At 41.7% G+C, this 26,555-nt stretch overlaps 2 protein-coding genes across 2 annotated transcripts; one reads left to right on the top strand and one right to left on the bottom strand.

The window, feature by feature from the left end:
* Window positions 1–498: 498 nt before the first annotated feature.
* Window positions 499–18,739, bottom strand: golgb1 (golgin B1). The gene is made up of 20 exons (XM_051392247.1): window positions 18,644–18,739; window positions 17,022–17,100; window positions 16,439–16,630; window positions 16,226–16,339; window positions 15,681–15,848; window positions 15,470–15,592; window positions 14,610–14,723; window positions 13,703–14,396; window positions 13,541–13,608; window positions 12,391–12,439; window positions 6,521–11,618; window positions 6,030–6,441; window positions 5,678–5,911; window positions 4,761–5,597; window positions 4,384–4,577; window positions 4,139–4,298; window positions 3,792–3,892; window positions 3,627–3,698; window positions 2,484–2,574; window positions 499–2,374 (listed from the first exon to the last, which is right to left on the bottom strand). Exons 2-20 carry the CDS (start codon window positions 17,088–17,090, stop codon window positions 2,237–2,239), a joined length of 8,928 nt encoding a protein of 2,975 aa, XP_051248207.1. The 5' UTR covers window positions 17,091–17,100; window positions 18,644–18,739; the 3' UTR covers window positions 499–2,236.
* Window positions 18,740–21,632: 2,893 nt separating this feature from the next.
* guca1a (guanylate cyclase activator 1A) lies at window positions 21,633–25,781 on the top strand. Its single transcript, XM_051392283.1, has 4 exons — window positions 21,633–22,076; window positions 23,757–23,906; window positions 23,994–24,087; window positions 24,846–25,781. Exons 1-4 carry the CDS (start codon window positions 21,879–21,881, stop codon window positions 24,971–24,973), a joined length of 570 nt encoding a protein of 189 aa, XP_051248243.1. The 5' UTR covers window positions 21,633–21,878; the 3' UTR covers window positions 24,974–25,781.
* Window positions 25,782–26,555: the final 774 nt, after the last annotated feature.

Consider the following 26,555-nt stretch of genomic DNA (forward strand, 5'->3'; position numbering starts at 1 on the left):
CAAAACGTGCCTTCATGTGTTTATATAATTCTAGTGTTTATAAAAACCAGCATTTAATTGTTACTTTATACATTACTTAAATGTTATAGTATGTTAGGACTCTATAATACTATACTACAATACTGTGGAATATGTATATAGGCTCTTATTATATTTCTATTTCCATTTTTATTTAGCGAACAAATATCCCCCCGGGGATGGGGATCAATACAGTATTTCTGATTGATTCTTATTATCAACCTGAGCTTCATATTAACCGTCAATTAAGTTGAGATGACGACGAAAAGCTCAGCTTACAAGTATGACTGAGTATTTATTCAAACAGCAAAATCACTGATGGAATGATAATCCATTTATTCTTAATCAATTCACAAATAAAAGGAAATATTATCATCAACTGACTTGAAAATGAAAATGAACCGAGCTTAAATAAACAGTAAATAAAAGTAACAACATCTGTTACAAATGAGCAAATAATTAATGCTTGACAATATCGGCCCCTGATCTAAACCACCAACTTTTATTACATTTTATTTTTCTTTACAGCCCTTTTTAAACAGTTATTTACAGTTTAAAGTATTTTTCAGTGGGTGTAAGATGTGAAGAACATGAATGTGAAAAGAAGACGAGTACAGAGCCATTATTTCAACCAACAGTGAGCGATTAAATAAAACAATAAAGAATAAAGGATGATGTCGACATATATGTATGGTAGTGGACGATTTTTCAACTTATGGATAATAAATTATGCTACATCATCAGAGTAGTCTATAATGGGATGGATATCATTAGAAAACACAGCAGTCTTTCTCCTCTGGAATGAATCCACACTGTGGGAAAACATTGCACCTGAAAGGCAACTTCATATGCCATAAAAACTACAGAGTAAAATCTAAAACGTGTGCAACCGAAGCATGGACAGGGAATCTTATTGGATACTTAAGAGGGAAACCCACATCCAGCTGACGTATATAATACATGTACATATGTACAAATATCAATATAATGCTCCTTTTTGTTTTTTTTAAATGTGATTCATATAGGAGGGAAATAAAAAGAAAAACACACAATAGGAATGTGTACGAACGGAAATTGCACTGTGCTCCGTTACTTTGTGCATGAAATGAGCAGAAGAGGAAGAGACTGGACTATAACAGCACATCCTGAACCTCAAGCCATCAGAGAAAGAAAAGTTTGACTTTTTTTTTTTTTTTAAGGGGGGGGGGGGGAATACAGCTTAGTCGCTTTCTGGCAAAAGTTTGATGTCAAGATTGTTCTCTCTGTTAAATAGAAGACTACAGAAAGCAGCCTTAACACAAAACCTGGGGGAAACTCAGCATGGAAAGCTAGCACATGTAACAGTCAGCAACATCTTGTTTGTTTAATCTGTACAAAAACTGAAGTGGAAAAACCGACACTTTGCAGTACTACGCTACTTTTGGTGGCAATAAGTAACTTTCTTTGAGTTGCTGATGGTTGCCCGGCAACCGCTTGGCGCCAAAACGCAGTCCGGTAACAGACCACCGCCACCAGCACACGCGCAATCTCCGTCAAACACCTAAATGTCTCTTTTACTTCTGTTTCTGTACGAATTAAACAAACGATATGTAATGTAGATGTTGATTAGTGAGGCTCTTTGAGTTGCTTGGTGATGTTTGGTGGATGTTGCTGCCGTTTAACGGAGCCAAGATAGCTCCATTTCCGGTCTCGATGCTAAGCTAACGGCCTGCGAGCTTTGGCGTCACATTTAACGGACGGACCGAGAGAAATCGATCTCACCTGAACCCTGCATAGCCCCCCCATTGCTCCAACATAAAGTGACCCTTTTATATCCGAATCTAAAGGCACGTAAAGAACACAATCCGCCAAAAAACTTGATAATGAACCTACTTATAGATTTTTTTTTAGAAAGAAAAATTGTCCCTTTAATGTCCTCTCTACTTGGGTTTTGAAAAAACTTATCATGCATCCTCAAAGTCATACAAGAGCAACATAGTTCAAACCACTGACAACAGCTTCCTATATAAATCTACATACTTTGGCTAAAAGATTAAGTCCTGTAAAGTGCAACGTTTGTGTCTAGATATAATTTATTACATGTGACAATATAAAACATATCGATGGCTTGGGTTAGGCCTGTGTCACATCTCCATTTTCTTTCCCCTCCTCTCTCTCTCTCTCTCTCTCTCTCTCTCTCTTTCTCTTATCTGTCAAGTATTTAAAAGGGAGCTGCTTTTCAAAGGTATCCGCTCAGACACAGCAGCAGCAGGACGTGCACAGTGAGCAGATAGAGGCTGAACAGCAGAGGGGTGCGCTGACGGGAGCAGAAGGCCACGCGGAGCATCCGCACCAGACCCGGTCCACCTCTCCGAGTCTGCAAAAGAAAAGACAAGGTTACAGGAAACAATCGGCTCGTACGTCTTTATTACCGCCGTTATTAAGATGACAGATGAGGTGGTACGGGGCCATTAGCGGAGCCTTACTCGAGTGACAGCTCCTTCCGGCGGCTCGATGAAAACAGCAGTCTCTGAGTGATCCTCCTCTTGTGCAGAGTGTCGTTTAGCCTGGCTGTGACTGATAATAATAATAATAATAATAAAAACAGATGTTAGCTGTCATATTTTGTTGATTAAACACATTTATCAGAGCTTTAAAAAGAAAAAGGCACTAAATGAATTCAATATGTAATTACAACATTTAATCAAGGGCGGTAATAATCAATGACTTATATACACTCTATAACCTTGATATATGGAAGAGCAACATAATACAACACTTGTAGTCTTATTGTGCAAGGTGTTTAATTTAGAATTGAAATAATTAATTGACTTATCAATTAGTTGACTGACAGAAAATGATTATTAATCATCCAAAAATTTTTCCCTTAGTCTTCTGTTGGGTTTTGGACTGTTTTTTTACACAAAAACAAGCAATTTGAGGATGTCAGCTTGTTTTAGGGACAACTGTGATGTGAATTTCTGACATTTTATAGGTCAAACAATAAATTGAGAAAATAATTGATTGACTGATAACAAAAACAATTGTTAGGTGTAGCTCTAGTATATTTATGGTGTATATAGCTATAGTATATACCTCTATTTATATGCTTTATACTCTTTATACTGTTGAGAGTATTCTAGTTTTATTAGGTTACACACTGTAAACTGAACACTGACATATCATCAATCTTTTATGTTAGCAAACATTTGCTAGTTTACTGTGCACATCCAGCAGTTTTGGAGCAACATTAGCATTTATTTGCCTTGTCCACTAACTCCTGTAGGGAAAGATCTGTCTCTTTGGCTGCTATAACTGCTCCACTATTTTCACCAGCTAGTCGCTTACTTTGTGTGTCTGTAGGTTTTGTTTGTTTTGTTTTGTTTGTTTTGTTAAACTTGTATTTATTCAGGGAAGGTTCGCTGAGAGGCAGCTTCTCTTTTGCAGGAACACCCTGATCACATTTTCACTGTTACACATTCACATCTGGAAGCTGGACCTCTGTAGGTTTGGCACTACAAGCTAACCCTCTTCACATTACACATATGATCTAAACATATTGCTCATAGCAGCTTTAACTTCCCTACACGGGATTTACAGCCTCTTTGATCTTGTATCACATTTCATACCGTTTGAGTCGATCCTGTGTGTCCATTAGCTGTTCCTCAGCAGCCACCCTCTGCTGCATCTCTTCTTCCAGCCTGAATTTAAAGTTACAAATCAATTAGTATCTGCATGTTTTATCATACTGCTTGCAGAACAGTCTTTCTGGTCAAGTTTGGCCTATACTATACCTTCTCTGTAGCTCTTTGACCTCAGCTATGTAGGTGTGGCTGTCCAGCTGGCTACTTCGCTCCTGCGGGGCTCCAGGAGCACTGTCCACTTCCTCTGTGCCCTGTGAGAAGACAATGACAGTGTAGAGAATTCACATTATGTGCTACATCCTTATCTTGTTGATTTTGTAGTTTATATTGTGCCTTCTGCTAGCCACTTCAGGGCTCACAAGTAGATTTTGATTCATTTTAAGGGGAAAGAAGTCAAAAAGGTTGGGAAATGACTTAAATCCTGTGATTTTAGCAACGGTATCAACAGAATCTATTATTTTCCTGGTACAAATACAAGCAAATGTTTAGGCCGCTACCTCTCTTTGATAGTGTTCTTGCTGAAGTTTGGGTTTATGAGTGCGGGCTTCCTCCAGCATGGCGCTGAGCTGCCGCAGTTGTTGGTCCCTGTCTGAGAGTGTGGTGAGGGTCTGCTGCTTCAGCTGCTCTGCTTGAGCCATCCAATCAATACGCTCCAGTCTGAAACAAATTCACATTCAATTAAAGACATTTTTGTTTGTTAAAACAGTGACTATAATGACAAAACGCTGACTCTGTGCCTCACCTGAGAGTTTCTATTTCTTGCTTGCTCATTTCTACCACATTCTCTAGCTGCATTATGACGCTCAGCATGTCTTCGTTCTTCTTTTTCTCCTCAAACAGCTCCTGGCTGACTTTAATCAGCTCTCCTGCTCCCAGTCGAGCCAGCTCTGACTTCTGTTTCTTGAGCTCAGATGTCTGTGTTTGAAGCTGCTCCAGCTGCGCACAGAGAAGGAGAAGCAAAAAAATACCTTGAAATTCTCCAACATCAATGAAAATCATAAATAAATAATCAAAATAATACAAACTATCACATCCTTGATATTTTTTTGCCAGGAGAGTTGTAGTATCTGTGCGTTCATGACTGAAATATTTACATTTCTTGTCTGACACGTTACCCACCAGTCTCTCCCTGTCATTCTGCAGGGCTTGTAGTGCGTTCTTCAGCCCCCACACCTCTCCGGTGGAGCCTCCGGGGCTGCTGTGTGCTGCGTGGCCACCTGCCTTGCTCATCTCTTCTAGCTTCAGGCTCAGCTCCTGGGCCTTGTTTACTGCCTGGTCCCTGCTGTCCTGGAGGGAGGCCATAGCTTTTGAGAATGACTGGTTCTCTGCTTTGAGCTTCGTCGCCACCTCTTTCTCCTCTAGCAGCCTCTGTTCGACAGCCAGCAAGTCTCGGGCCAGCTCTGCCACTCTCTCCTGGGCGTTCTCCGACTCTGTCCGCATCACACCTCCCTCCCATCGAAGCTCAGCTAGCTCTTTGCTACTGCTCTCCTGCCCCTGTCTCTCCTTCAGTAGGGTCTCCTCCAAAGCCTCCACTTGTTCTCTCACTGCTTGCAGCTGCTCCCTCAGCTTCTCAACCTCTGCACCGGGCGCATCCTTCACCTGCGATGCGGTCGTAAAGTCAACAGCTTGACTAAGAGTCTCCCTTTCTACTCTGCCTGCTTCTACTTCTGTCTCTCTGACTATGTTAACACTCTTTAACTGACTTTCCAATTCCTCACGTTCTCTTTCCAGAGTGGCAATACGCTCTCGCTGAGCTGCCAGAAGCTGTTTGTGTTGGGACTCCTTCATGCTCAGGACTTGGTTAAGTTCATCACGGTAGCCGTGAAGCTGAGCGGACAGCTTGGCCTTTTCAGCATACAGGTCATCTCTCTGGACCAGCAGAGAGCGCAGCTCTTCCTTCAGGCTGTTGTTTTCTCCTGCCGCTTCTTGGATAAGACCATCCTTCTCCATCATCACCTGTGACACAATGAAAGTATTATATAGACCACTGAAACAAGCTCTACATATACTGGAACCTTTATGTGTTTGTGTGTTACCTGCAGGTGTTTCTCCTCCAGCTGTTTGTACATGTTGAGGACTCTGTCTCGGTCATCCTGCAAGGAGCCCATGGCCTTCATGAAAGAGTCCAGTCTGGTTTTTCTGTTGTTGCTCTCTTCCTCTGCCTTTCGTAGTTTTTCTTCCAGATCCCGCACTTCGCCTCGTCTCTGCTCCAGCTCCTCCTCTGCTCCTTGTGCCCTGCTGTCAGCCTCCTTCCTAGCCTCTTCTGCTGCCTGGGAAATAAAACACACACATGAATTTTGATGAATTTTTTAAAGAATATTTGCCAAATGATTTCTCAGCACACATTCATGAAAAACAGTCTGACTGTAGTTGAAAACATGTCAATACCTCAGTAACAGCTTGCTCCTTCTCCCCCAGCATTTCCACCTCTCTCCTTTCCTTCTCATTTAACTCAGTCTGTAGACTCTCTGTCAAGGCCTTAGAGGACCGCAGGTCTGTCTCTAGTTGCTCAACGTTCAAACACAGCCGCCTCTCTTCTGCCTCCCTCTCTTTCAGCTCAGCCCTGGCCTGGTCAACTTCGCCCTGCAGCCGACCTACCGCCTCCTCCAGAGCTCTAGCCCTCTGATGGAGACTCTCCACCTCATTTTTCAGGGCCTGGGCTTCGTTTTGTGCAGACTGCAGCTCAGTTGTAGTTTGCTGAAGTTTGCTCTTCTCCTGCTCAAGGGCAGCTTGGCTCTCTGTGACTTTCTTTTCATCCTCTTCCAGTTTCAGCTGCAAATCTTTGTTTGCTTTCTCTAGTCTGAAAGAAAAGATCTTGTGAGTTTTGAGTTAAAAAGCTGAACAGGGAAATAAGATAAATACAAAGAGAGGGTTTTTACCTTTCCACTGCGAGCTGAAGTTCCTCTTTCAGGGCAGATTCTCTCTGAAGCTCTTCTGCCAGTTCCTTGGCCCGTGTTTCAGCCTCCCGAACTTCAGCCTCCTTACCCTGCAGAGCATCATTAAAGCGAGTTTCCCACTGTCGGGCCTCATCCAAAACTCTGTCCCGGTCATCTTGCAATGAGGACATGCAACGTGAGAAAGCGGCTAACCTGGCCAGAGACTCATCCAGACGAGCTTGCATCTCTTGGGCCCGTCTCTCAGCTCCTTCAGCGATCTCTCTGGCCTCCAGAGTGGCTTCCTCTTCCTTTTCCCTTTCATTGTATGCATCTTCCAGTCTCAGCTCCATCTCCTTTAATTCAGCTCCCAGCCTGAATCTCACAGAGTCAAGGGTTTGTTCTGCCTCAGCTCTCATCATGGCCTCTTTCTGTTGGGAGTTCTGTTCAAGGGTTGTTTTCTCAGCTAAAGCCTCGCCCGCCTGCCGCAGGGCCTCATCCAGCTTGGATTTGCAGCTCACCAACTCTGCCTCAGTCCTTTTCAAGTCTTCTACAGTTTTGGAAGTCTCCTGCTGGGATTGTTCTAGTTTGTTGTGGAGCTCATCGTGGCCTAGCTGCAGCGCCTTAGCTTCTTTGCCCAGTTCACTGATCCTCTCCTGGTACTGGATGCAATCCTTCTGCAGCTGACGGACCTCCAGCTGCTTCTCCCTCAACAGTTCTTCCAGCTGACGTGCTCTGCTCTGACTACCTTCCCTGACCCTTTGAGCAGACCTCAGCTGTTGCTCCAGCTCCCTCTGCTTGCCAGACTCTGCTTCAGCCTCAGCTCTTTCTCTCTGGGCTTGCCTCATGTCCTCCTCCAGCCTGGCAGCCCGGTCACGCTCACTCTGAGCCTCGGCTTCGAGTTCGGCTCGCTCCCTCTCCAACCTCTCCACCTCCCGCTGCAGCTCATTGAGGTGCTCCCTGTTGTCCGCTGCCTCTTGCTGGTAGCCGGCGATGCTCCCGTTGAGCTGAGCCAACTGGTTCATCAGACGCTCCTCCAGGTTGTCTTTCTCAGTTTCAAGGCTTCTGAGGAGCTCTTTGAACTGGACTTCCCTCTTTGAACCCTCTTCAATCAGGCTCTTTTCTCTCTCTTTGCTCTCTTGAAGGCACTTCTCCAGGGAGGCCACGAGGCTCTCCTTCTCTTTACTCTCATGAAGATCTCGCTCAAGAGAAGCCAGTTGAGCTTTGAGTTCAGCCTCCTGTTCCTGCCACAGTTCCCTTTCTGCAATGACAGCTGCCTCCATCTCCCTAATTTTATCCTCTAATAAATCTTGAATACCTTTAGTCATTTCTGCTTGCTCTTTTTCCTCAGTAGGTTGCACATGTGTTTCTGGTGCATGCACTGCAGCTATTTGGTCAGTTGGCATCTCCTCAGTGGTTATGGCTAGTTCTTCTTTGTCTTCAGACTTACTCTCAACAGGCTCTGCTCTCGTCATCATTAGGTCTGATTGCTGGGCAGTGACAACCTCTTCTACAATAGCCGAAGAGCTGGGCAGAGAATCCTGAATTACATTGTCTTCTTTGTCTCCTGTTTGGGCAATCTGTCCCCTCAACTCTTCAATCTGCTGCCCTAAAGAGTCTCTTTCTGCCACTGTAGCATCCAACTCAGCTTTCAAAGCCCCCAGCTCATCTTGAAGTCTTTCAACTTCAGCTTTGAGAGCCATGCCCTCTCGTTTTATTCCGGTCTTTTCCTGCATCTCTCTTAGTCTCTCATTCTCCTCCTCTAAATCAAGTATTTTCTGCTGCTTTGCTTTGGCAAACTTTCTCATTTTGTCTTTTACTGTATCCACCTCTTTCTGTGCCTCTTCTGCCTGTCTTTCAGCTTCCTGCTTGGCAGCCTCATGCGTTCTCACCCTGGCTGCAAGCTCTTGTCTCTCCTGCCTGGCAGCTTCCAGGACCCGCCTCACTCGCTCTGCCTCGTCGCTCACGTTCTCATATGACTTGAGCAGAGTCTCATACTCGTCCTTCATGCCTTGAACCTTTTCCTCCCATTCTCTGCATGTTCTGGTGGCCTCTTCTTTAGCTAACTCCACTTCTCTCTTACAGGCATCTTTCTCATTTAGTATGCCCTCCATGGCCAGTTTGAGGCTCTCACAAGATGATCCAAGGCTTTGGTTTTCCACTAATGTCCGGTCAACCTCATCAATCAGTCTAACTCTTTCTGCTCTTAGCTTCTCCAGCTCATCTTCCGCTGACTCCATTTTTTGCTGCAGTTCAGTTATAAGCATCTCTGTTGAAGCTAGCTGTTCCTTCTGGGTTTTGTTTTCTTTTAAGACCTCTTTGCGAGAGATCAGAGCAGCCTGAAGCTTCCGTTGAAGCTGCTGGATCTTTGCCTCGCTGTCTTTTTCTTCCTCTTGTTTCTGTGGAACCTCAAACTCTAACCTTTGGGTTTTTTCCTGCTCAGCCTTCAGTTCTTCCTGCAAAGAAGATATAAGCTGATCCTTCTCAGACACTGTTTCCTGCATTGAGAGTATGAGGGAGTTCTGCTCACTAAGCTGCTGACTTAGCTCCTTGATTTCATGGTTCTTATTGTCGAGGAACTGCTTAAAGTCCTCCACTTCAGCCTGAAGAGTTGCAATTGAGGATGTAGAATCTGTAGATGTTGCTTTGGCTGCAGCTTCCATCTCTGCTTTCAGGGTCTCAGCATAAGATTCAGCTTGGCGATGCTTTTCTCTAAGATCATTAATTTCCTCTGAGAGTGCATCAATCTGTCTTTCCTTTTCTCGTAGTGTTTGTAGCTCTTTGCCAAGTTCCAATAATTCATCCTCCTTCAGTGACAAACTGGCATGGGCTTCCTGCAGCTGCGTCTCTAGCTCTGTGTTAGCCATCCGCACAGTGTGGATCTCTTCTCTAAGAGATTTCAGAGATTCCTCCATTTGTGCAGAAAGGACGTCAGACTGCTCTGCAGGACGCTGAACTGGATCGCTGGATTGTGGTTGTGATGAATCCGTCTCCGATGTGGCAAAGTCCACCCAATCCTCCTGGACCCAATCACCTGCTGCCTGCTTTTCCAAATTTTCAACCAGTTGCTTGGTCTCTCGGTGAGACATGTCTTCTCTTTCAGTGCTCACATTTTCTTCTAATTCCCTCAGTTTAGTCATAAGAGTTACTTGCTCGCCGCTCTGCACCTCAAAACGCTCCATCAGCTCGCTGTATTCTTCTTTCTGCTGCTTCAGTTGCTCACGGTGGTGCCTATCTTTCTCTTTTGCTTTGCGGATGGTTTCCTTGCGAGATTCTTGGGCCTCCTGAACTTTCTTCTGAAGGGTTTCACATTCTGCTTCGAGAGAGGTCACTTGGGATTGTAATGCAGTTGTTTCAGAAGTAATGTCAGCCTGCTGAGTGTTTTCAGCTTCTTCAATTAGCTTTTTATTCAAAGCAAGGGTCTCAGTGAGTACTTGATCCTGCTGGCTAATTTTCTGCTCAAGAGTCTCAACTGCCTCTTCTTTGGATCTTAAAGCTTGCTCGAGTTTGAGGAGTTTTCCCTCCATTTCCTGAATCTCATGTTCTCTAGATTGTCCTACCTCTGGAATGTTTGCAGGAGTTTCTCCCTTTGCGGTCTCATCTTTCTCTTTCAATTTCTTTGCTTCTACCTCAAACTCAGCAACTTTCTTCATGAGCTCTTTGCGTTGGACAAGTGCAGCCTGCAACTTCTTCTTTGTGTTTGTCAGTTGGGTTTCCAGTACTCCCTTTTCCTTCCTTAAACTAGTGAGTTCACCATCTACCTGAGCATCTGAGTCTTCATAACTTACTTTCTGTTTCTCATCTCTGACTTTCTCCAGTTCCACTATCTGCTCCTTCAGTTTATTGACTTCACCGTCTGTCTGGAACTTCTCTTCTTCTGCTTGAAGGAGCTTAGCAGACATACTGTCATTTAGCTCCATTACTTCCTGCTCTTTTTGGCTGAGAAGGAGCTGTAGCTCACTGATCTCAGAGTCCTTCTTGGACAAAGTATCATTGTTGAGCTCTGATGTCTGAGAGTATTCCAACATGCTGTTTTCCATATCTTGAAGCCTCCTTTCAAGCTCAGAGGAGAGAAGCTCCCTGTCCTCCAGCTGAGCACTCAGCATCCTGGCTTGCCCCTCCTGTTCAGAGAAAGCTTGGCGTGCCATTTCCAGTTCTGCCTGCAGGGCCTGGATTTTGTCCTCCTTGGTTTTACTTTCAGTGTTTAAAATGTCTATCTGTTCTTCTAGAAGCTGCATTTCAACACTGTGTTTCTCCACCCCAGAGCTGCTTTGTTGAGAAATCTTGTCCAAGTCCTCTCTGGCTGACTTAAGTTCCTCTGCAAAACTATTGGCCTGGGACTCGGCCTCTTCTTTGGCAGCAGTAAGGGACTGTGTGTCTTCTTCCAGGCCCTTGATTTTCTCATGTGACTCAGCAGCTGCCTCTCTGAGCCTCTGAAGCTCAGCCAAAAGCTCACTGTACCTCTTCTGAAGTTCCTCAGCTAAGGCCTGAGCAAAGACCTGGCCAGAGGGAACGTTACCCTCTGTGGGGGAAGAATTCTGCTGAGTCAGATGAACTTGTACCGTCTCTCGGATGATGACAGAGGAGGACTCCACTTGAACTGTGGAGGTTTCCGACTCCATGCTCGTCGCCTCCCACGACTGCAACTGCAGCTGGCCAAAGTCTTGCAGGATGGATGGCCACTCCTGGCCTCCATCTTGATTCACAGCTTCCAGGAGGGTCCAGCTGCTGTGGGCCACCTCTGAATCACTACTGGCGACCATCTCATCTGAGGAGGTCCCTTTGGATTCTTCTGGGGATTCAGACTGGTGTCCAATAAGCTCTGGGCTACTCTCATTATCAGCAGAAATGGAGAGGACTGAGGTGTCCTCAGCAACTAAGGTGGTCTCCTCTTCTTGTGTATCCTCCATGAAGTCAGGAAGGGCTGCAGAACTGTCATGGGGGGGCGTACTGGCATCCTGACCCTGTTCTGTAGTCTGATTGTAGTTTTCACATGATGTAACTTCACTAATGCTGTGCTCTTGAGCCAGTCTGAGGGACTCCTGCAAGGCAACCAGCTCATTGTCTTTTTCAAGTAGCTGCTGCTCCAGTTCAAGTATGCAAGCTGGGGGAGTCAACAAAGAAATATGGAATTAGAAAAACATAATGTCTCAATAGAAAATCCATAAAGTTTTAACAGTAATTGTTTTACATGAGCAGTGACAACTCTGAATGAAGTGAAAGTGTCCTGGCTTCAAACTAAGATATCAATATAGCCGCTAGGATATATTACTGCTCAAAGTTCATACTGAGAGCTTTATAAATGAATACTTAACGAGGCAAAATCAATCCCAGAAACAGAATGAACCATTTTTATTATCTTGAACAGTCTAGTGTAAGACCTTTGCACATTACATGCTGTACATTAAACAAATCCAGAGAGAGGATAGGCAAGTCTGTTATATTGTGTCCTGTATGAGTAGTAAGTAGACTACTTATACAGGACATAGAAGTATGACTTTGTAAACTTTTCCTTTGTACTGACTGAAAGGCCAAATACATGGACACCTTCATAATACCACAATGATTCTTAAGGGATTATGGTAAACTCAATTTCTATCAATTTGTTACAATTAAAATAAAGATAAATAATAAATAAATACAAGAAAAGTGGGTATCAGTGTGTAAGAATCACTTTAAGGTTGTAGCTGGTAATGGTAGATATCATTTTACCAACTTTATACTACTGGGTATAGTAATGCATCATATGGCAGCAACTAATGACTATTTTTATTTCTGATGCTTGAACATGCTGATCTTGACCATTACGTTTGATTCTATTTTCATGCAATTCATTTTATTTTTGGAGAGATAACCAACAAATCCTGTTTTTGTACCTTTTTTAGCTTCAGATGAATCCTGTGCTGATGGTTCTCTCTCAGACATCTGAAACAGAGAGAAACAAAAAATTAGATCTGGCAGACTTGAAACTTTTTAATCTCATGATTATGATCATCTACTATGATTTCTCTTACAATTTAAAATCAGCCACATATATGGCTGTAGTGTTGGGTTAAGGTCGAGCAGGACAGTCAGTCATAACAGTGGATCAGTGCAGAAGGGATTAGACGCACTTTCTCCCACTGAGTTTAAGTATTGTCTGTCTATGACCCTGCTTCTGCCCTGTCTGGGACTGCCTTACATCACCTGTCCAGACACCAGTTATGTCCCTGGACCAGTTGTAGAGGATAAGACCAGTCAGACAGCCCTGCTCTTAAATTACAAGTTGACTCTGCAAACTTTATTTTAATGAAAAGTGCACATGACACGGTTGTCTGACTTTGTAGATAGAACTACTTTAACTTCTTATACCTCAGCTTATACTAAGCTTCCAGTCCCTCATCTTCCACTTCAACACCTTTTTTAAAATCGTATAAACAGAGACGCAGCATAACAGAAACTCATTACAAAGGCACTGAGAAACTTTGAAGGTAAAGCTTTGCAGAGATGATACATCTTGCAGAGTATCAGAGCTTATTTAAGATTTCCTTTTGAAGTTTGTATCTCAAGTTAAAACAAGCTGCTGACATCTGGTGTTAAGCAGGTAATGATGCCCAAAACAACTCACACTGTGATTGTAATGTGATCTAATCAGCTAGACCATATTTGGTGGTGGTCAGGTTCGCATTGTGACTGAATCACAGCAAGTGTCCACATTCCTAAAATAGAAACCCCCGCCCAGCAAGTTTAAAGGTCATCTAACTCCGCCTCTTCCTGCTAGCTTAAACTGCCCGGCAAAAACTACAAGTAGTTAAAAAAGTGATTTAAAAATGAATGACGGCAGTTCCCTTGACCTTGAATGCACCATTATTCCTTATTTACATATTGAGATCTGATGACATCGAACGGAGAACTGAGAGAACAAGAATGTATTTTAATACCAGATGTAAATGCATAAGCCTGCAGATTGGATGCCGCTATCCAGATAATGTATCCAGATATAGATCATATGTTAATACCAGGATTAATTGTGTTCTTAGCACTGACCATTACAATCTGCTGCTCCAGCTCTTGTATCTTTTCCTCCTGTTCTGTGGTTTTTCTGTTTAATTGTTCTGAAAATGAGAGATTCATATTAATACCTCAATGCTGAACACATAAAGGTTGAGATTAACACACTGAATTCTCTAAACAGATTCATTTTTTTACCCTGAAGGGTTTCCATGGTGTGGGTGAGCTCGGCACAATGTTCCTCCCTCTCACTGCGTTCATCTTTCAGCCTTGTCAGTTGTCTCTCAATAGACTGCACAGCATCCAGGAACAGAGAAAGGTCAGCAGGGGAGGAGATTTCCTCTGCTGCTTGCACATCTTCTGGAGTCAGAGATCGTAGATGTTTCCAGATTTCAGCCAAGATCTCACCCTTCTTCTGGGCATCTTCATGCTCTTCCTTAAGCTCTCTCTCTAGTTTATCCACTTCTGACGTCTCCCTCTCTGACGCGTCCTGCCTGGCATGGTCGACTGCCACTCTCATTGAAGCAAGCTCACTTTCAAGCCGAACTATTTCCGCCCTGTCTCTCTCCAGAGCATCGAGGGTTGCTTGGGCGGCTGCAAGCTCATTCTCTTTCATCAGAGCCAGTTCTCCCTCCAATCTGGCAACTTCCACCTTCTCCTTCTCCAGAGCCTCCTGACTAACATGCTCTGCCTCTCTCAGTGAGGCAAGCTCGCTCTCTTGCCTCACCATCTCTACACTCTGTCTTTCCAAAGCCTCCAGGCTGATTCGGAGGGCTGCGAGTTCTGCATCGGCCCTGCTGGCCCGTTCAGCCCACTGCTGTCTCTCCTCCTCCCTCTGCTTGACGGCCTCGGCCAGCTCCTGCTCCATCTGCCGGAACTGAGCTGTCAAGATCTGAGCACAAAGAGAACAAGACGGAAAGAAGGAGGCTATAAGTGGGTGTGTGTTGTGTGGCTTAGCCAAACAATGCATAATAATGATATGCCATCGTGATGTAGGGTGTGTTTGTTTGAACAATCTTCTTTTCATCTAGCAGGACCAGTATTTATTCCAACTAAGGCATCTGTAAATATCTGCAAATGGCATCCAGAAGAACAGGATCTGTACCTGTTTTTGCTGGTCAGCACTGCTCACTTCTTGCTGCAGCATTTCAAGCACTTGAGACCGAGAGTTTAAGGCCTCCTCAAGCTCTTCACAACGCCTCTGTGCAGCATTCAGGGCCTAGGGGAAAGAAAACAAAAAAAAAGATCAAATGATTGTCAAAAGGGTGACTGTATCTTTGAAGTTTGGCCACCATATGCTCTTTCACTGGTGGATAAACTGGTGTTTATTCACAAGTTCATAAACTTTAATCAAAGAATGAGGAATTCCTCTTTTTAGCCAGACTTATTTTCAAGATAAAGTGTTTAGTTAAAGTTCATGGACTATGTTTGGAGTTTTTTTGTATCCAACTTGAGGGTCTAAGCTGGATAGGGGTCGCGTGTATTAAAGCCTTCTGAGACTAAACTGACATTGCTTTACAGGACAATAGTATAAAATTGAATTTGAGAATAATTGTTTTTAATACTTGATGTGCCTGTTGTACCAGAGATTAGATGATCAATTGATTAATTGATTGGTCGATAGGGAGAAAATAAGTCTGCAACAATTTTGATTGTCTTATTTTGAGCAAAAATGCTGGTTTTTATCTTTTGTCTGCAGTGTAGTAAACTAAAAATATATTTGAGATTTTGACTGTTGACTGACATTTTATAGACCGAACAATGAATCAAGGTAATAATCAGTATATTAACAGATAATAATTTATCAATAATCACAGTTAATATTAGTTGCACCTCTACAATCAACAAAAACAGATGAAAAAATGCTAACAAAAATACTAAAGAGTAGGTGTCAAATGGGTCAATTACAAATTCATAAACCACAAATTAGGAGTTTGTTATTTTAAGAACTTCTGGATCTTTTACCTGCTGAAGTTCTCCGTCATTCTGTGACTGTGTTGTGACCTTCATCAGCTCCTCTTCATGTTTCTGGATCTGTTCCTGGAAACGTACATCCTTCTCACAGACCACAGCCTGCAGCTTCAGCAACTAAAAAACAAACACACAACCAATCATTCAGAAAGAGCTTCCTCATGAAATTTAAAAACATCCATAACAAAGTCCAGAGCTACGTCACCTGTTCAGCATGGACAGATTCCTTCTCCTGAAGGAGCTGCTCGGTGGTCTGGAGTCGCTCCTGAAGCCCTCTGCTCTTGGCTTCCTCCTCGCTCAGCTTGTTCTTAAGTTCTTGGAGCTCCTCCTCGACCGCAGCACCAGCTCCTGTAAAAGAGCTGTCTGGACTTTGCTGTAGACAAAACAGATGTTCAAGTCAGATAAAAACCAAAGTGCCTCAGCTTTGTGGTTAAAGAGTGGCAGATCTTAGTCTGTATAAGATATCTGCTGTAGAAGCAGGGTTTCTGCAGGTTTCAACAGGTTAAATTTAAGACCTTTTATGACATTTTAATACAATTATAAATGCAATTTAAGATATATTTCACAGAAGTAACGTTAATTTCATTTAATCTAATCCATAATAAAACCTGTCGAAAACCACATTTAAGACATTTTAAGGCCTAAAAATTCATATTATTGGATTTTAACCTTTTTTAAGACCCTGTGGACCGCCTCTAAAAGGTAACTAGAGGATGATTTGTAATAATCCTACAAGCACTATAAACTTACTGCTGCTCCACCTTGTCCTTTCAGATCAGTTATCTGTTTGTTTAGTGAAGCCATCTTGGCTTTGGCCTGCAGTTTGAGTTTGGTGAAGCGAGCCTCAGCTTCTTCTTTCTCATTCTGCGGATACGAAGCATAAAAAAAAAACATTGGTGCCATAAAAGACGCTGGCTTGAAAGTCATGATAGCAAACAACACAAACACAGAAAGGTTATTTACCTTGAGCTGTGCATCTTTATTCACCAGCTCAGTGTCCTTCTGGACGAGCTGGGTGTCTTTGTCTCGGATGAGCTCCTTCAGCTGGACTACCAGTTGTTCCAGGTGAGCCAGCCTCTCCATGGCCTCCTCAGGTGCCTCAGACTCCACCGGAGCCTGGCCCTCACCGGCAGGGAGCTGAGGCACCAGCATGCCCTGTCCAAGGAAAACAGATACGGTCAGTTTATCTGTCACAGTTCGTGTAACAATGTCATCAGGGTCGTTTCGTCAAGAGTCAAAAGAGTTATGCCGTTAAGTTGTGATATCAGTGAACTTACTCAACAACATGTTTACATAACCTCTCAAATATGTAATACAAGACAAAACTGTCGTTAACCAATTATTGTACAGATAGGGTGCCTTTCTTTATTTGAAAAGATGAGAGACAAGCAGCCCTATCTTCATCCTCTTGTGGGATTTCAATGGTTGCTATGCTGGATAAAAATACTCCAGACGTATAATCTACATATACTCATTTAAAAGCTGGGGACACAGTTGGCAATACTCTTCATTATAATGTTTTATAATTAATGTGTTGCTCTCTCACCTGTGGGTCTCCATCTGGGCCCTCCTCTCCAGAGAGCTCCTGGAGGACTGTGGCCAGACGGCTTAACATAAAGATGGCACTGTGAGAGAGAGGAGGCGTAAATAAAACAATATCAGAGCTCTGAGCGTTAACTAACATTAGTAATGTCTGACATATAAATCATTCTTTAGCTGCACCTGTGCAAGCTATTTTCTGTTTGCGATAGATAATATGGTGGAAATGTAACCCATATTTTTCAAAGCATATCCGCTGTTGACGCTTTCTCCAATGTCCTCCATCATTGTTAAACCCCAGAATTATTTCAGCTGCAAGCATACATTTTAATTTTATTTATAGTAACATGAATGCAACCTACACTTAGACCTGTCTTATGTTTGTAATAGAGCATAACGTCTTTGCCAAGAACAGCATGAAGCTCCCTGATGCTGATGTTGAATGACATGTCCTCTGAAGGTGTGAATATACACACAGTCCCAAACATATTTAAGGTTTTTGATTTTATTATGGACATAAGTGCCTGCAGGAAGTGGCACATTGCATTACACTATAGCTGAAATTACTTGTAGAGTAGTCAAAGGATATAATAGTGGAAACTTATTTTGATAATCGATTCATTGTTTTTCAAACGTAGAAAACATTCCTGAAGCTTTTCTACTGTCTTTTGTGATAATAAACTGAATATATTAGGGTTTTGTAGTGCTGGTTTGTAAAAAAAAATTTTTTTTATTATTATATATATAAATGTATAAATATTTTTTTATTTTTTTAGTAATAGGCAATTTGATATAATACTCTTAAGCTTTAGAAAACTGTGATGGGTGTTTTGCACAATTTCATACATTTTGTAGACCAAACAATTAAGAAAACAATCTGCAGATTTACCAGCTCTACAATGTTAAAATACTTACAACAAAATAGGTTCAAAAACATTAAAGGAAAAGCAGTATTTTGACAAAATAATACATCCATACCATGAAATTTAATAATGTAACATGTTCAATAAATTAATTAATATAATAACAGCACAACCGTGTTTAAATGAATACTAATCCTAATATATATATATATATATATATATATATATATATATAAATTTCTTCCTTTTACCCTCCTCGTCCAGAAGCAACACATTGGCAGACAACCCCCAACCTCTTCGCGCCGAGCTGGACCGGAGACACCCGACTTTACCCGAACCCGCCGAACACTCCACTGCGGCTGCGTCATTCTTTTTTTTTTTTTTTTTTAGAGAACAGCAAAGATTATAAGCTAGCTAACACGAAAAATGGACGGCCAACTTTCGGGGCGTCTCGACAGCGACGTCTCCGAAAAGCAGTAGACATATTAGGAGATTAAGAAACGGTGGCGTGAGCGGGACACTCCGTGAAAACATCTGGCGTTCACTCTTCACTGTAGTTTCTACGATACAGTAAGTTAGCTCAGGCTACTTAGCAAGCTAACGCTGAATACTAAAGAAGGACAGCTTCTTTTTTTTTTAAACCCCCTCCTCCTCTCTTTGCTTTGCTCTGTTTTTTTCCTCCTCCGTGCATGGCAGCACTGTTATGCAGCCTCGCAAGTGTTGTATTTGTTTTTTAAAAGGGGAAAAAAAGACCTTTTTGACTCACCTGTGCGAGTGCTTCCCAGGTAAATGTGTCTGCTTTTTATTTGATATATTCCCTCGGATGGATGTCAGAGCATAGCCACATCACCAAACATTCCCGGAAACAAAACTTCCTTTGCTGTGATTGGACAGCGGGGATCTGCGTATATAAGGGACTGTCTGCAAATGTCCAGGCCGTCTACTCCTTTCTAGGGAGTATCTGCATTTAACATATATATTTTAAAACGAAAAATGAGCCCTTGAACCCTTTAATTTCTGCATCTTGGAAGCATACGGACGACGCTGTAGCGATGGCGGGGCATGACCAAAGAGTCAACCTGATCATCAACCAGGGCAGGCAGCTGGGGAGGAGTCTGATGCTGCTGGCCCACTACACCACAGTGTTTGTGGCCTTCGTGGGGCGCACCGTGCAGTGGATGGTGGACGCCGTGAAGTGGACCAGCCTGTTTGCACGCTACACGGTGTCAGTGTTTGACTCCATCTACAGACATCTGCACTGGGGGAAGAGGAAAGGTGTCGCTGGCGGGTCCAAAGAGATCTGCCCGAGCTCGGACATGGAGCCGCAGTGATTATCAGAACTTTCTTTAACTGTTGTGTCGTCTTAAGAAAAGGAAGTCTGATGAAGATTTGCAACAGAAAGCTGAAGGAGGAAAAAAAAAAAAAAAAAAAAAAAACGAGGCCTTACTGAAGTCATAATTATAGCTTTTTACTTTTATAAGCTCTTAAAACATAGCCGTTTGTTACATAGTCTTGTTAGTGTTATAGTTGTGCGTGTAGTTATATAATGTGTTTAATCCACATTTTGTTATTGTCAGGAAAAGCTCTTCCCAAACTATATTTCAGGCTATTTGTGAGGCACTATCTTGGGGGGGGTATTGCTGCCATTTATCACCTGCTGATATGACTGTTAATGCAAATGTGTTACAGGGTAATGCAAACTTGGGTAATATATGTGGGAAGCGTACATGCTGGACGCCTCTTCCGTGCTACATTATTGCACTACAGCAGAGGTTAGGATAGGTATTGTTGATTAAAGGCTACATCAAGAATTCACCATAACACTAAACAGCCAAATGTTGTTGTTTTTATTAACATATGTGCCTGTCTTTTTTTATTTTTCTGTAACGTTTGTTGTTGTTGTTTTTGGGGCAAATCCTATGTGGCATGAATGAAACAATGAGTAATGAGCTACAACACCGACTGACTAAACCAGTTGTGTGTGTGTGGGGAGGGGGTTTCTTTTTTTTTGTGATAATCTGAACGTTATACTTTTGTTTTATAAGTTTTATGGCCAGAAAGAAACACTACTGTTCCTGCTGAATGTATTCTAGAAACCACTAGTATGAGTTAAACATTTTTTGGGAGTGGTAAATGAAAAGTGTTGCTTTCAAATGACCCACAGCTGCATTTACTGGTGACGTTTTTTTATTTTTACTTTTATATTAATACGTATATATTTTAAGAGTTCGGTTCACGTATATACTCTGTGTTATTCATCTTTTTTTTTATTGCTCGTTTGCAAGTTGTAAGAATGGTGGAGACATTAACCGCACTCGTAGCTGCTGAATACAACTAATACTGCATTCAAATATGATTCTAAGTAGTTGTAGTGAAAACAAAGCGGCCACTTTTAGGAAGTGGCACTTAATCTCAGAAGCATTTAGAAATGGATGTGATATTATTTCCTTGTTTCTGGTATTGACACTAAGATGCAAGACGAAGAAAAGCTTTTCTTTCTGCAGTGTTTTGATATTATTATTATTATTTCACAAACTCAAACTGTAATGTTGAAGTTATTGTACCAGTCAGCCAAGTCTTCTTTGCTTTAAACTGTGGTATACAAATAAAATAATCTACCAAATACTTTGCTTTGCAATCATGTTTTTTTTTTTTGTTTGCAGAATTAAACACAAGTAGAGCAATTGAAGATTATTTTTTTATTCATGATTAATCTGCTGTTCTCAAATCTTGAGAATTGCCCATCACTGTCGTCCAAAGCCTTCGGAAACATTTTGAATTAAAGACTTAAACTTGTATTGGTATGGAGATCCCCTGCAGACATGTATTACAACATATACAAATAGTCTGCTTGGAACAATAATGTGTTTCTCATGCAAAATAAGCATAATTTTCACATTAAAATCCTTAAAAAGGCATCTTCTCCTTTTACCTCATTAAAAACTCCATATTCTTCTAGTAATATGCTAAATCTGTTCATTCCTGAAGTTTTCCTGTTGGACACAAGATGTCTCCTATACTTCCCTGTAAAGTCCTTTCTCAGTGTCTCTGGTGGCTTCAAGTTTCGACATCACACTTGTATAAGTTGCATCCTGGACATATTTTAGTGTGCTCTGTTTGGCTGTAATACGAGATCGTGTGTGATCAGGTGAGCCGCCATTGTTTCCTGCTACAGACGAGTCAAAAGTGCGCAGCCAGTCAGCGCAGATCAACTCGCAGTACGTCACCTCCACTGGCTCCGTTTAACTGTCATGGCGTCAGACAAAAACACCGAACTCGAGGCTTCAAAACAGTACTCAACAAACCGATGGGTGACGTCAATAAAGGTTCACACTTCATACAAATCATGCTTGTAGGCCCCGCCCCTTAAAATCTGATTTTCAGTGACCCCAGAGAAACTTTCGATTTACAGCAGATGAATGTGAAAACATCCTTCTAGTGTCAGACTCTGCACATACATCAATCTGCACAGTGAAGCTCAAACATCTGACTGTAGGAACAATAAGAAAAAACATATTTATGAGCAGAGGGGGGACTTTAAGTAAAGAATCTGAGTGCTTCTTCCACCACTTTTAAAGCTGCAGCACTCATACTTGAGAGCACTTGTATCCCCTTCAGTTCAGACGCCTGGCCTGTGTCTCCACGTGAGGGATGAAAGCTGTGTTGTGTTTGTCAGCAGTTCTCAGGGTAAACGTGGACGGAGATGAAACAGTCAGCCTGTCCTTTTAATGGGGGGGATTAGGTTGATCATCAGCATGTTTGCATGGATTACAGCCGGTGATTAAACCCAAGGAGAACACAGAAGGGACATCCCTAAACTCAGGCGGCTACAAAAGGCCCCCGCCAGCCGCTACTCTCACCCTAAGTCCCATTGTTGTGTGACTGTGAAGAGGGATAACCTCCGCTTCACAGTAGACCCATTGGGCTGAGAGGTTTGTGCACCAGCTGCAACAAAAAGGCTCCATATTTCTTATCTACACATACTCGGGTGTAAGAGAGAAATGGGTAACTCAACAGGAAGCACCGTGGACGACCTGCAGGCGGTGGAGATGCACCTCTGGTACAAGAAGTTCATGACCGAGTGCCCCTCAGGTCAGCTCACCCTGCACGAGTTCAAGCAGTTCTTCGGCCTGCGAGGGCTGGACCCCGAGGCCAACGCCTACATAGAGCAGATGTTCCGCACGTTTGACATGAACAAGGTAAGACGCTGCATTTTAAAAAAACTTACATTAAATTAAAGAGGGTTTACACTTTAATTGTAGAGAAAGGAACTTTTAAGAGCTGGCAGGGTGGGATGTTTCCTGTGGGATTGTTTAGTTTGTGTCATGTTTTTGCTTCACCTCTTTTAATTAACTTTTAATGATTAAAAAATCAACATAATATGAACATAAAGGTGTAAATAGATACACTGGAGGGCTTATGATGCGTATTTAAATGTTTTGTCTGAAGGGTGAAATTTACATAATAAGAAATGTTTTTCTGGGTTCACAAATTGTAATTAATTCTTTATATAACAGAAATATTGTACATCAGGTGAATCCATTTGACAGCAATATGGCAATATTTTAACATTTCTGGCTGTTTTCCCTTGAAAGTATAAACCTTCAATCATCACAATGTTTACGTTACCCTTTAAAACTAAAGTAAAGAGAGTTTCCTAGAACTGATTTCAGATGTTTCTTTCTATTCTTTACCTAACTCTGGACATAAAAGTCCTATAAAAACATTTTTATTGGGATCAAACACTATTAAAAAGTATCCACAAGTGTTTCGAAGGGTTCGTTTTTTATTATATTTGTCAGTTCAGGGATTTACAGATTTTGTTGTTTACAATTATATTTACAAACAGGGCTGCAAATGATTATTATCGATCAATTAGTTTCTTTGACAAATAATCACTGAAGCTATAAAATAGTGAAAAATGTCCAAAGTGACATCTTCACTTTAACTTGTTTTCTGTATAAAATGCAAAGGCATTTAATTTACAATGATATAAACCCCCAAACAACAAATTTCTGCTTAATAAATGCACTCAAATGATGAATTGATTATCAAAAATTGCTGATTATACATATTTTGGTAAACAGATTAGGGTTGCAACTAATAATTATATTCACAATCTATTACTATTATGAATAACTGATTAATAGTTTACTTTTGACATCTGTGACATCTTAATTTGAATCTAAAACTTGACTTCTTTGATATCTTTGATAAAGTACAGGCTTTAAAATGCTCACGTTTGAGCTAATGTTGAACCCTTTTGCGTGAAAAATGACTTAAATGATTAATTTATAACACAACCTTGATGGTGAATCTCGGTTAATTAATCCATTAATTGTTTCAGCTCTAAAAGCAATAAAAACAGTCAAGTAAGATGGTCTGCTTTTCGGGAGTAGAGACGCACAAAATGACAGTCTGAGACACAACCTACATGCCCGTGACCTCCCGGCAAAACATTTTGACCCCCACAGATTAATCGTCTCTGAGCGAGCGACAGGATCATCTCAGGATGTTTCTGTCTGAGAAGCTGAAACGTCTATATTTAGTCTCCCTGTCGCCATCGTCTCATAAAAGGGACTGTGGTAATCTTTATGCAAAACTGGGAGATTATCTGCGAGACAATACTTTGATGCTAAGATTGTTGCCCGTGGTCAGACAGTCCCCAGAGATAATCCTCCTTCCCTGGCACGCTTCATTTCACACAGATAGCTTTTGGAGTTGAGATGAGGGCCATCTCATCAACTGTGAATGGTTGAAAAATAGCTCCATAATAAAGAGATGGTCATGCATAATCATTTACTTATGTCTGACACTGTTTTAAAAAAGGGATCTCCTGTGTGAGTGGTCTCATCTCCCTGGGCTTGTTTCTTTTGCAGGATGGCTACATAGACTTCATGGAGTATGTGGCCGCTCTCAGTCTGGTGATGCGAGGAAAGATGGAGCACAAGCTGCGCTGGTATTTCAAGCTTTATGATGTGGATGGCAACGGCTGCATTGACCGACACGAGCTCCTCAACATCATAAAGGTAACAGTCTATCATTCTCCTGCTCGATGGGTTTCCCAGCAGGTCCTGGCCTCGATGTGACACACTGATTTTATTCTGTTCCTGCAGGCCATCCGAGCAATCAATGGGAATGAAAATCAGGACATCAGTGCTGAGGATTTCACTAACCGTGTGTTTGACAGGATTGATATAAATGGAGACGGTGAGTGTTTTCTGGCACTGTATGCAGAGGTTTTTAGGAAGAAATCGATTGTGGGCGGACAGTGTGTAGACATTCATCAGCTCCTGTGCTTTCTTCAGTCAGGAAACACAGCAAGCATAACACGAAGATATACTTTAGGTGGCGGTTGAGCACAATAAGAATCCTTAAACCTCTCACAAAAGGATGCTACTTCAACTTTTGCACCTCAAAAGGACTAATGTGTAGCATTCAGAGGTGTCTAGTGGTAAAGTTGCAGATTGCAACCACTTGAATACAGCTTAGCTTTCCAAGCATGTAGGAGAAACCATTGTGGCTGCTAAACATAACTATCTAGAGCCAGTGTTTGGTTTGTCCTACTGGGCAAAAATAGCGGTGCATCATGGCAGCCTCTATTAGAGAGGACCCGCTTCCTCTGTAGATAAAAGTGGCTCATAGTAAGGTAACAAAAACACAATGATTCATTATACACTAATGAAAACATACCTGTTAATATTATATTCAATTTCTCTTAATAGATTGTCCTAAATGTCACACACTGGACTGGAAACGCCACCAACCATCAAATGATTTGACATATTTAGTGTATAACAAGACATAAATTAACAACTAACACAGGATAAGAGCTTTTTAATTTCACTACCCACCATGAGTCTGATAATGTTACACGTAAAAGTGCAATGCTAACTTCATTTGGAACTCTAAGAGGGAAAAAAAACAACCTTTTATGTCTTTGAATATAATCTTTTGCCTCCCAACAGGTGAGCTTTCCTTGGAGGAGTTTGTGGCCGGCGCTCGCACTGACGAGGATTTCATGGAGGTGATGATAAAGAGTCTGGACCTCACCCACATTGTGGCTATGATCCACAACAGGAGGCACAGCGTTTAGGATCTGCCCAGTCCGACTACCTCATCCTCATTCATGATTTAACCCGAGAGCTTCAGTACATCGCCTCTGGTAAAAAAGTAATTTATAGACTGAGATTTCTATTAAGATTGAATCCAGTTTAATATAATGCCAGTGTACTGCAAACACTGACATTTCTTTTTCTTTCTTGAATCTCTAAAAGAGTGACACACATGCACTTTAAATGCATTTGGATGACTCAGTCAACCTTTGCAAACTGGTCATTGTCCTTGTTTAATGACGCTGAGCTCTCCCAAGGCCACCTTGGCATGAGGGATGATCTCTCAGACGGTCCACTTACCCACTGATACCTCGGGGGATAAAAGAGGGAGATAGTGGAGTAGAGTGGCAATTATACGCACTCAATGCTTTCCAAATCTTTTTTTTTTCCCTGGGTCTGAGCTCCTCTGCATCAAATTACTCAACTCTCTGTTTACCCGTTCTTGCCTGTGGGTAAACAGGAGGAAAACTATGACTCCGCAGTGTGCTTAACATCCTAACATCCACGCTAATGTCAAGTCAAAGGCTCTAACACAGGAAGAGATTTGAAGAAATTAAGCAGTGTGTGCAGATACAAATGTTTTACCTTTTATTTTTATATTTTTCACCTTTTTTTAAACTTTTAAAAAAAGGATTCAAGTTGAAGCAAAAGGCGAAAAATTACTGGCTTGGGGTTTTGTAACATATTGGTGTGTGGGTGTTTCTTTGGCCGTATGTTTCTCTGCCTGTTCAGCATACATACAGATATAGATCACCTCTGTTGTTACTTATTTGTACAATAAAAACCTATTGAAAGTCGACTGTGTAAGGTCTCTATTGAATGTGCATAAGTGTGTTGCAGGTATTGCAGCTTGTCCACAACAAATGATCAGCTTCAGTCGGATGCACGCCTCCGTACCTTAAGACGTTCTAAGACATACATTTCACATGTGCATTAGCCTGGGATCCATAAATTAAAGGTGAATGTAATAATTCCATAAACACACCCTAATTAAGGAGACTTATTCAGAATTTAGAACAGTATAAACATCTAATAAATGGTTTATAATATACATTATAACATTGTTGTATGCAACTATAAGGAGATTTTAATAGTTTATTAAAATATTATAATGCGTTACTTTATTGTCATTCATTACCTGTTTATACAGCAGTCTCCTGTTATGGGTGCCAACGGGAAGTTACACTTGTTAACTACATTATAATGTGTTATAAACCATGCATTAACGTTTATATAATGCCTATAAATGCTAAATAGTGTGGGTTAAAGTGAAGTGTTACCAATTAGCTTGGTGGTTCCCAACCTGATCTTCAATATTAGGGGTCACATGGTTAACATGATAGGGTAAAATATATCAGCTACACATATTGTTTCCTCTAATCTTTGCTTTCTAGATAATTTGAGGCCCCTTAAATATTATTTCAACAAGGGAAAAAAACATGTGCAAACAATTACAGGGATTCACAAGTAGGTTTTGTTTTAAGGGTTCACAAGTCCAAATGTTGTGAACCACTACTCCAGTTTACTTTAAAAAGGTTAAAAGGAGGATGAGCCCAATTAAGG

Source organism: Dicentrarchus labrax, unplaced genomic scaffold (assembly GCF_905237075.1).
Source record: "Dicentrarchus labrax unplaced genomic scaffold, dlabrax2021, whole genome shotgun sequence".
Lineage (NCBI taxonomy): Eukaryota > Metazoa > Chordata > Actinopteri > Moronidae > Dicentrarchus > Dicentrarchus labrax.

Bases quoted from the DNA above. Each gene is read 5' to 3' on its own strand.
- golgb1 (XM_051392247.1), bottom strand. From the start codon at position 17,090: ATGTTAAGCCGTCTGGCCACAGTCCTCCAGGAGCTCTCTGGAGAGGAG. The intron at 15,849-16,225 runs GTAAGTTTATAG...TTTTGTCTACAG, and splicing joins AAGGACAAGGTGGAGCAGCA to CAAAGTCCAGACAGCTCTTT. The intron at 13,609-13,702 runs GTAAAAAAATGA...TCTCATTTTCAG, and splicing joins CACCATGGAAACCCTTCAGG to AACAATTAAACAGAAAAACC.
- guca1a (XM_051392283.1), top strand. From the start codon at position 21,879: ATGGGTAACTCAACAGGAAGCACCGTGGACGACCTGCAGGCGGTGGAG. The intron at 22,077-23,756 runs GTAAGACGCTGC...TTTCTTTTGCAG, and splicing joins GCACGTTTGACATGAACAAG to GATGGCTACATAGACTTCAT. The intron at 24,088-24,845 runs GTGAGTGTTTTC...GCCTCCCAACAG, and splicing joins GATTGATATAAATGGAGACG to GTGAGCTTTCCTTGGAGGAG.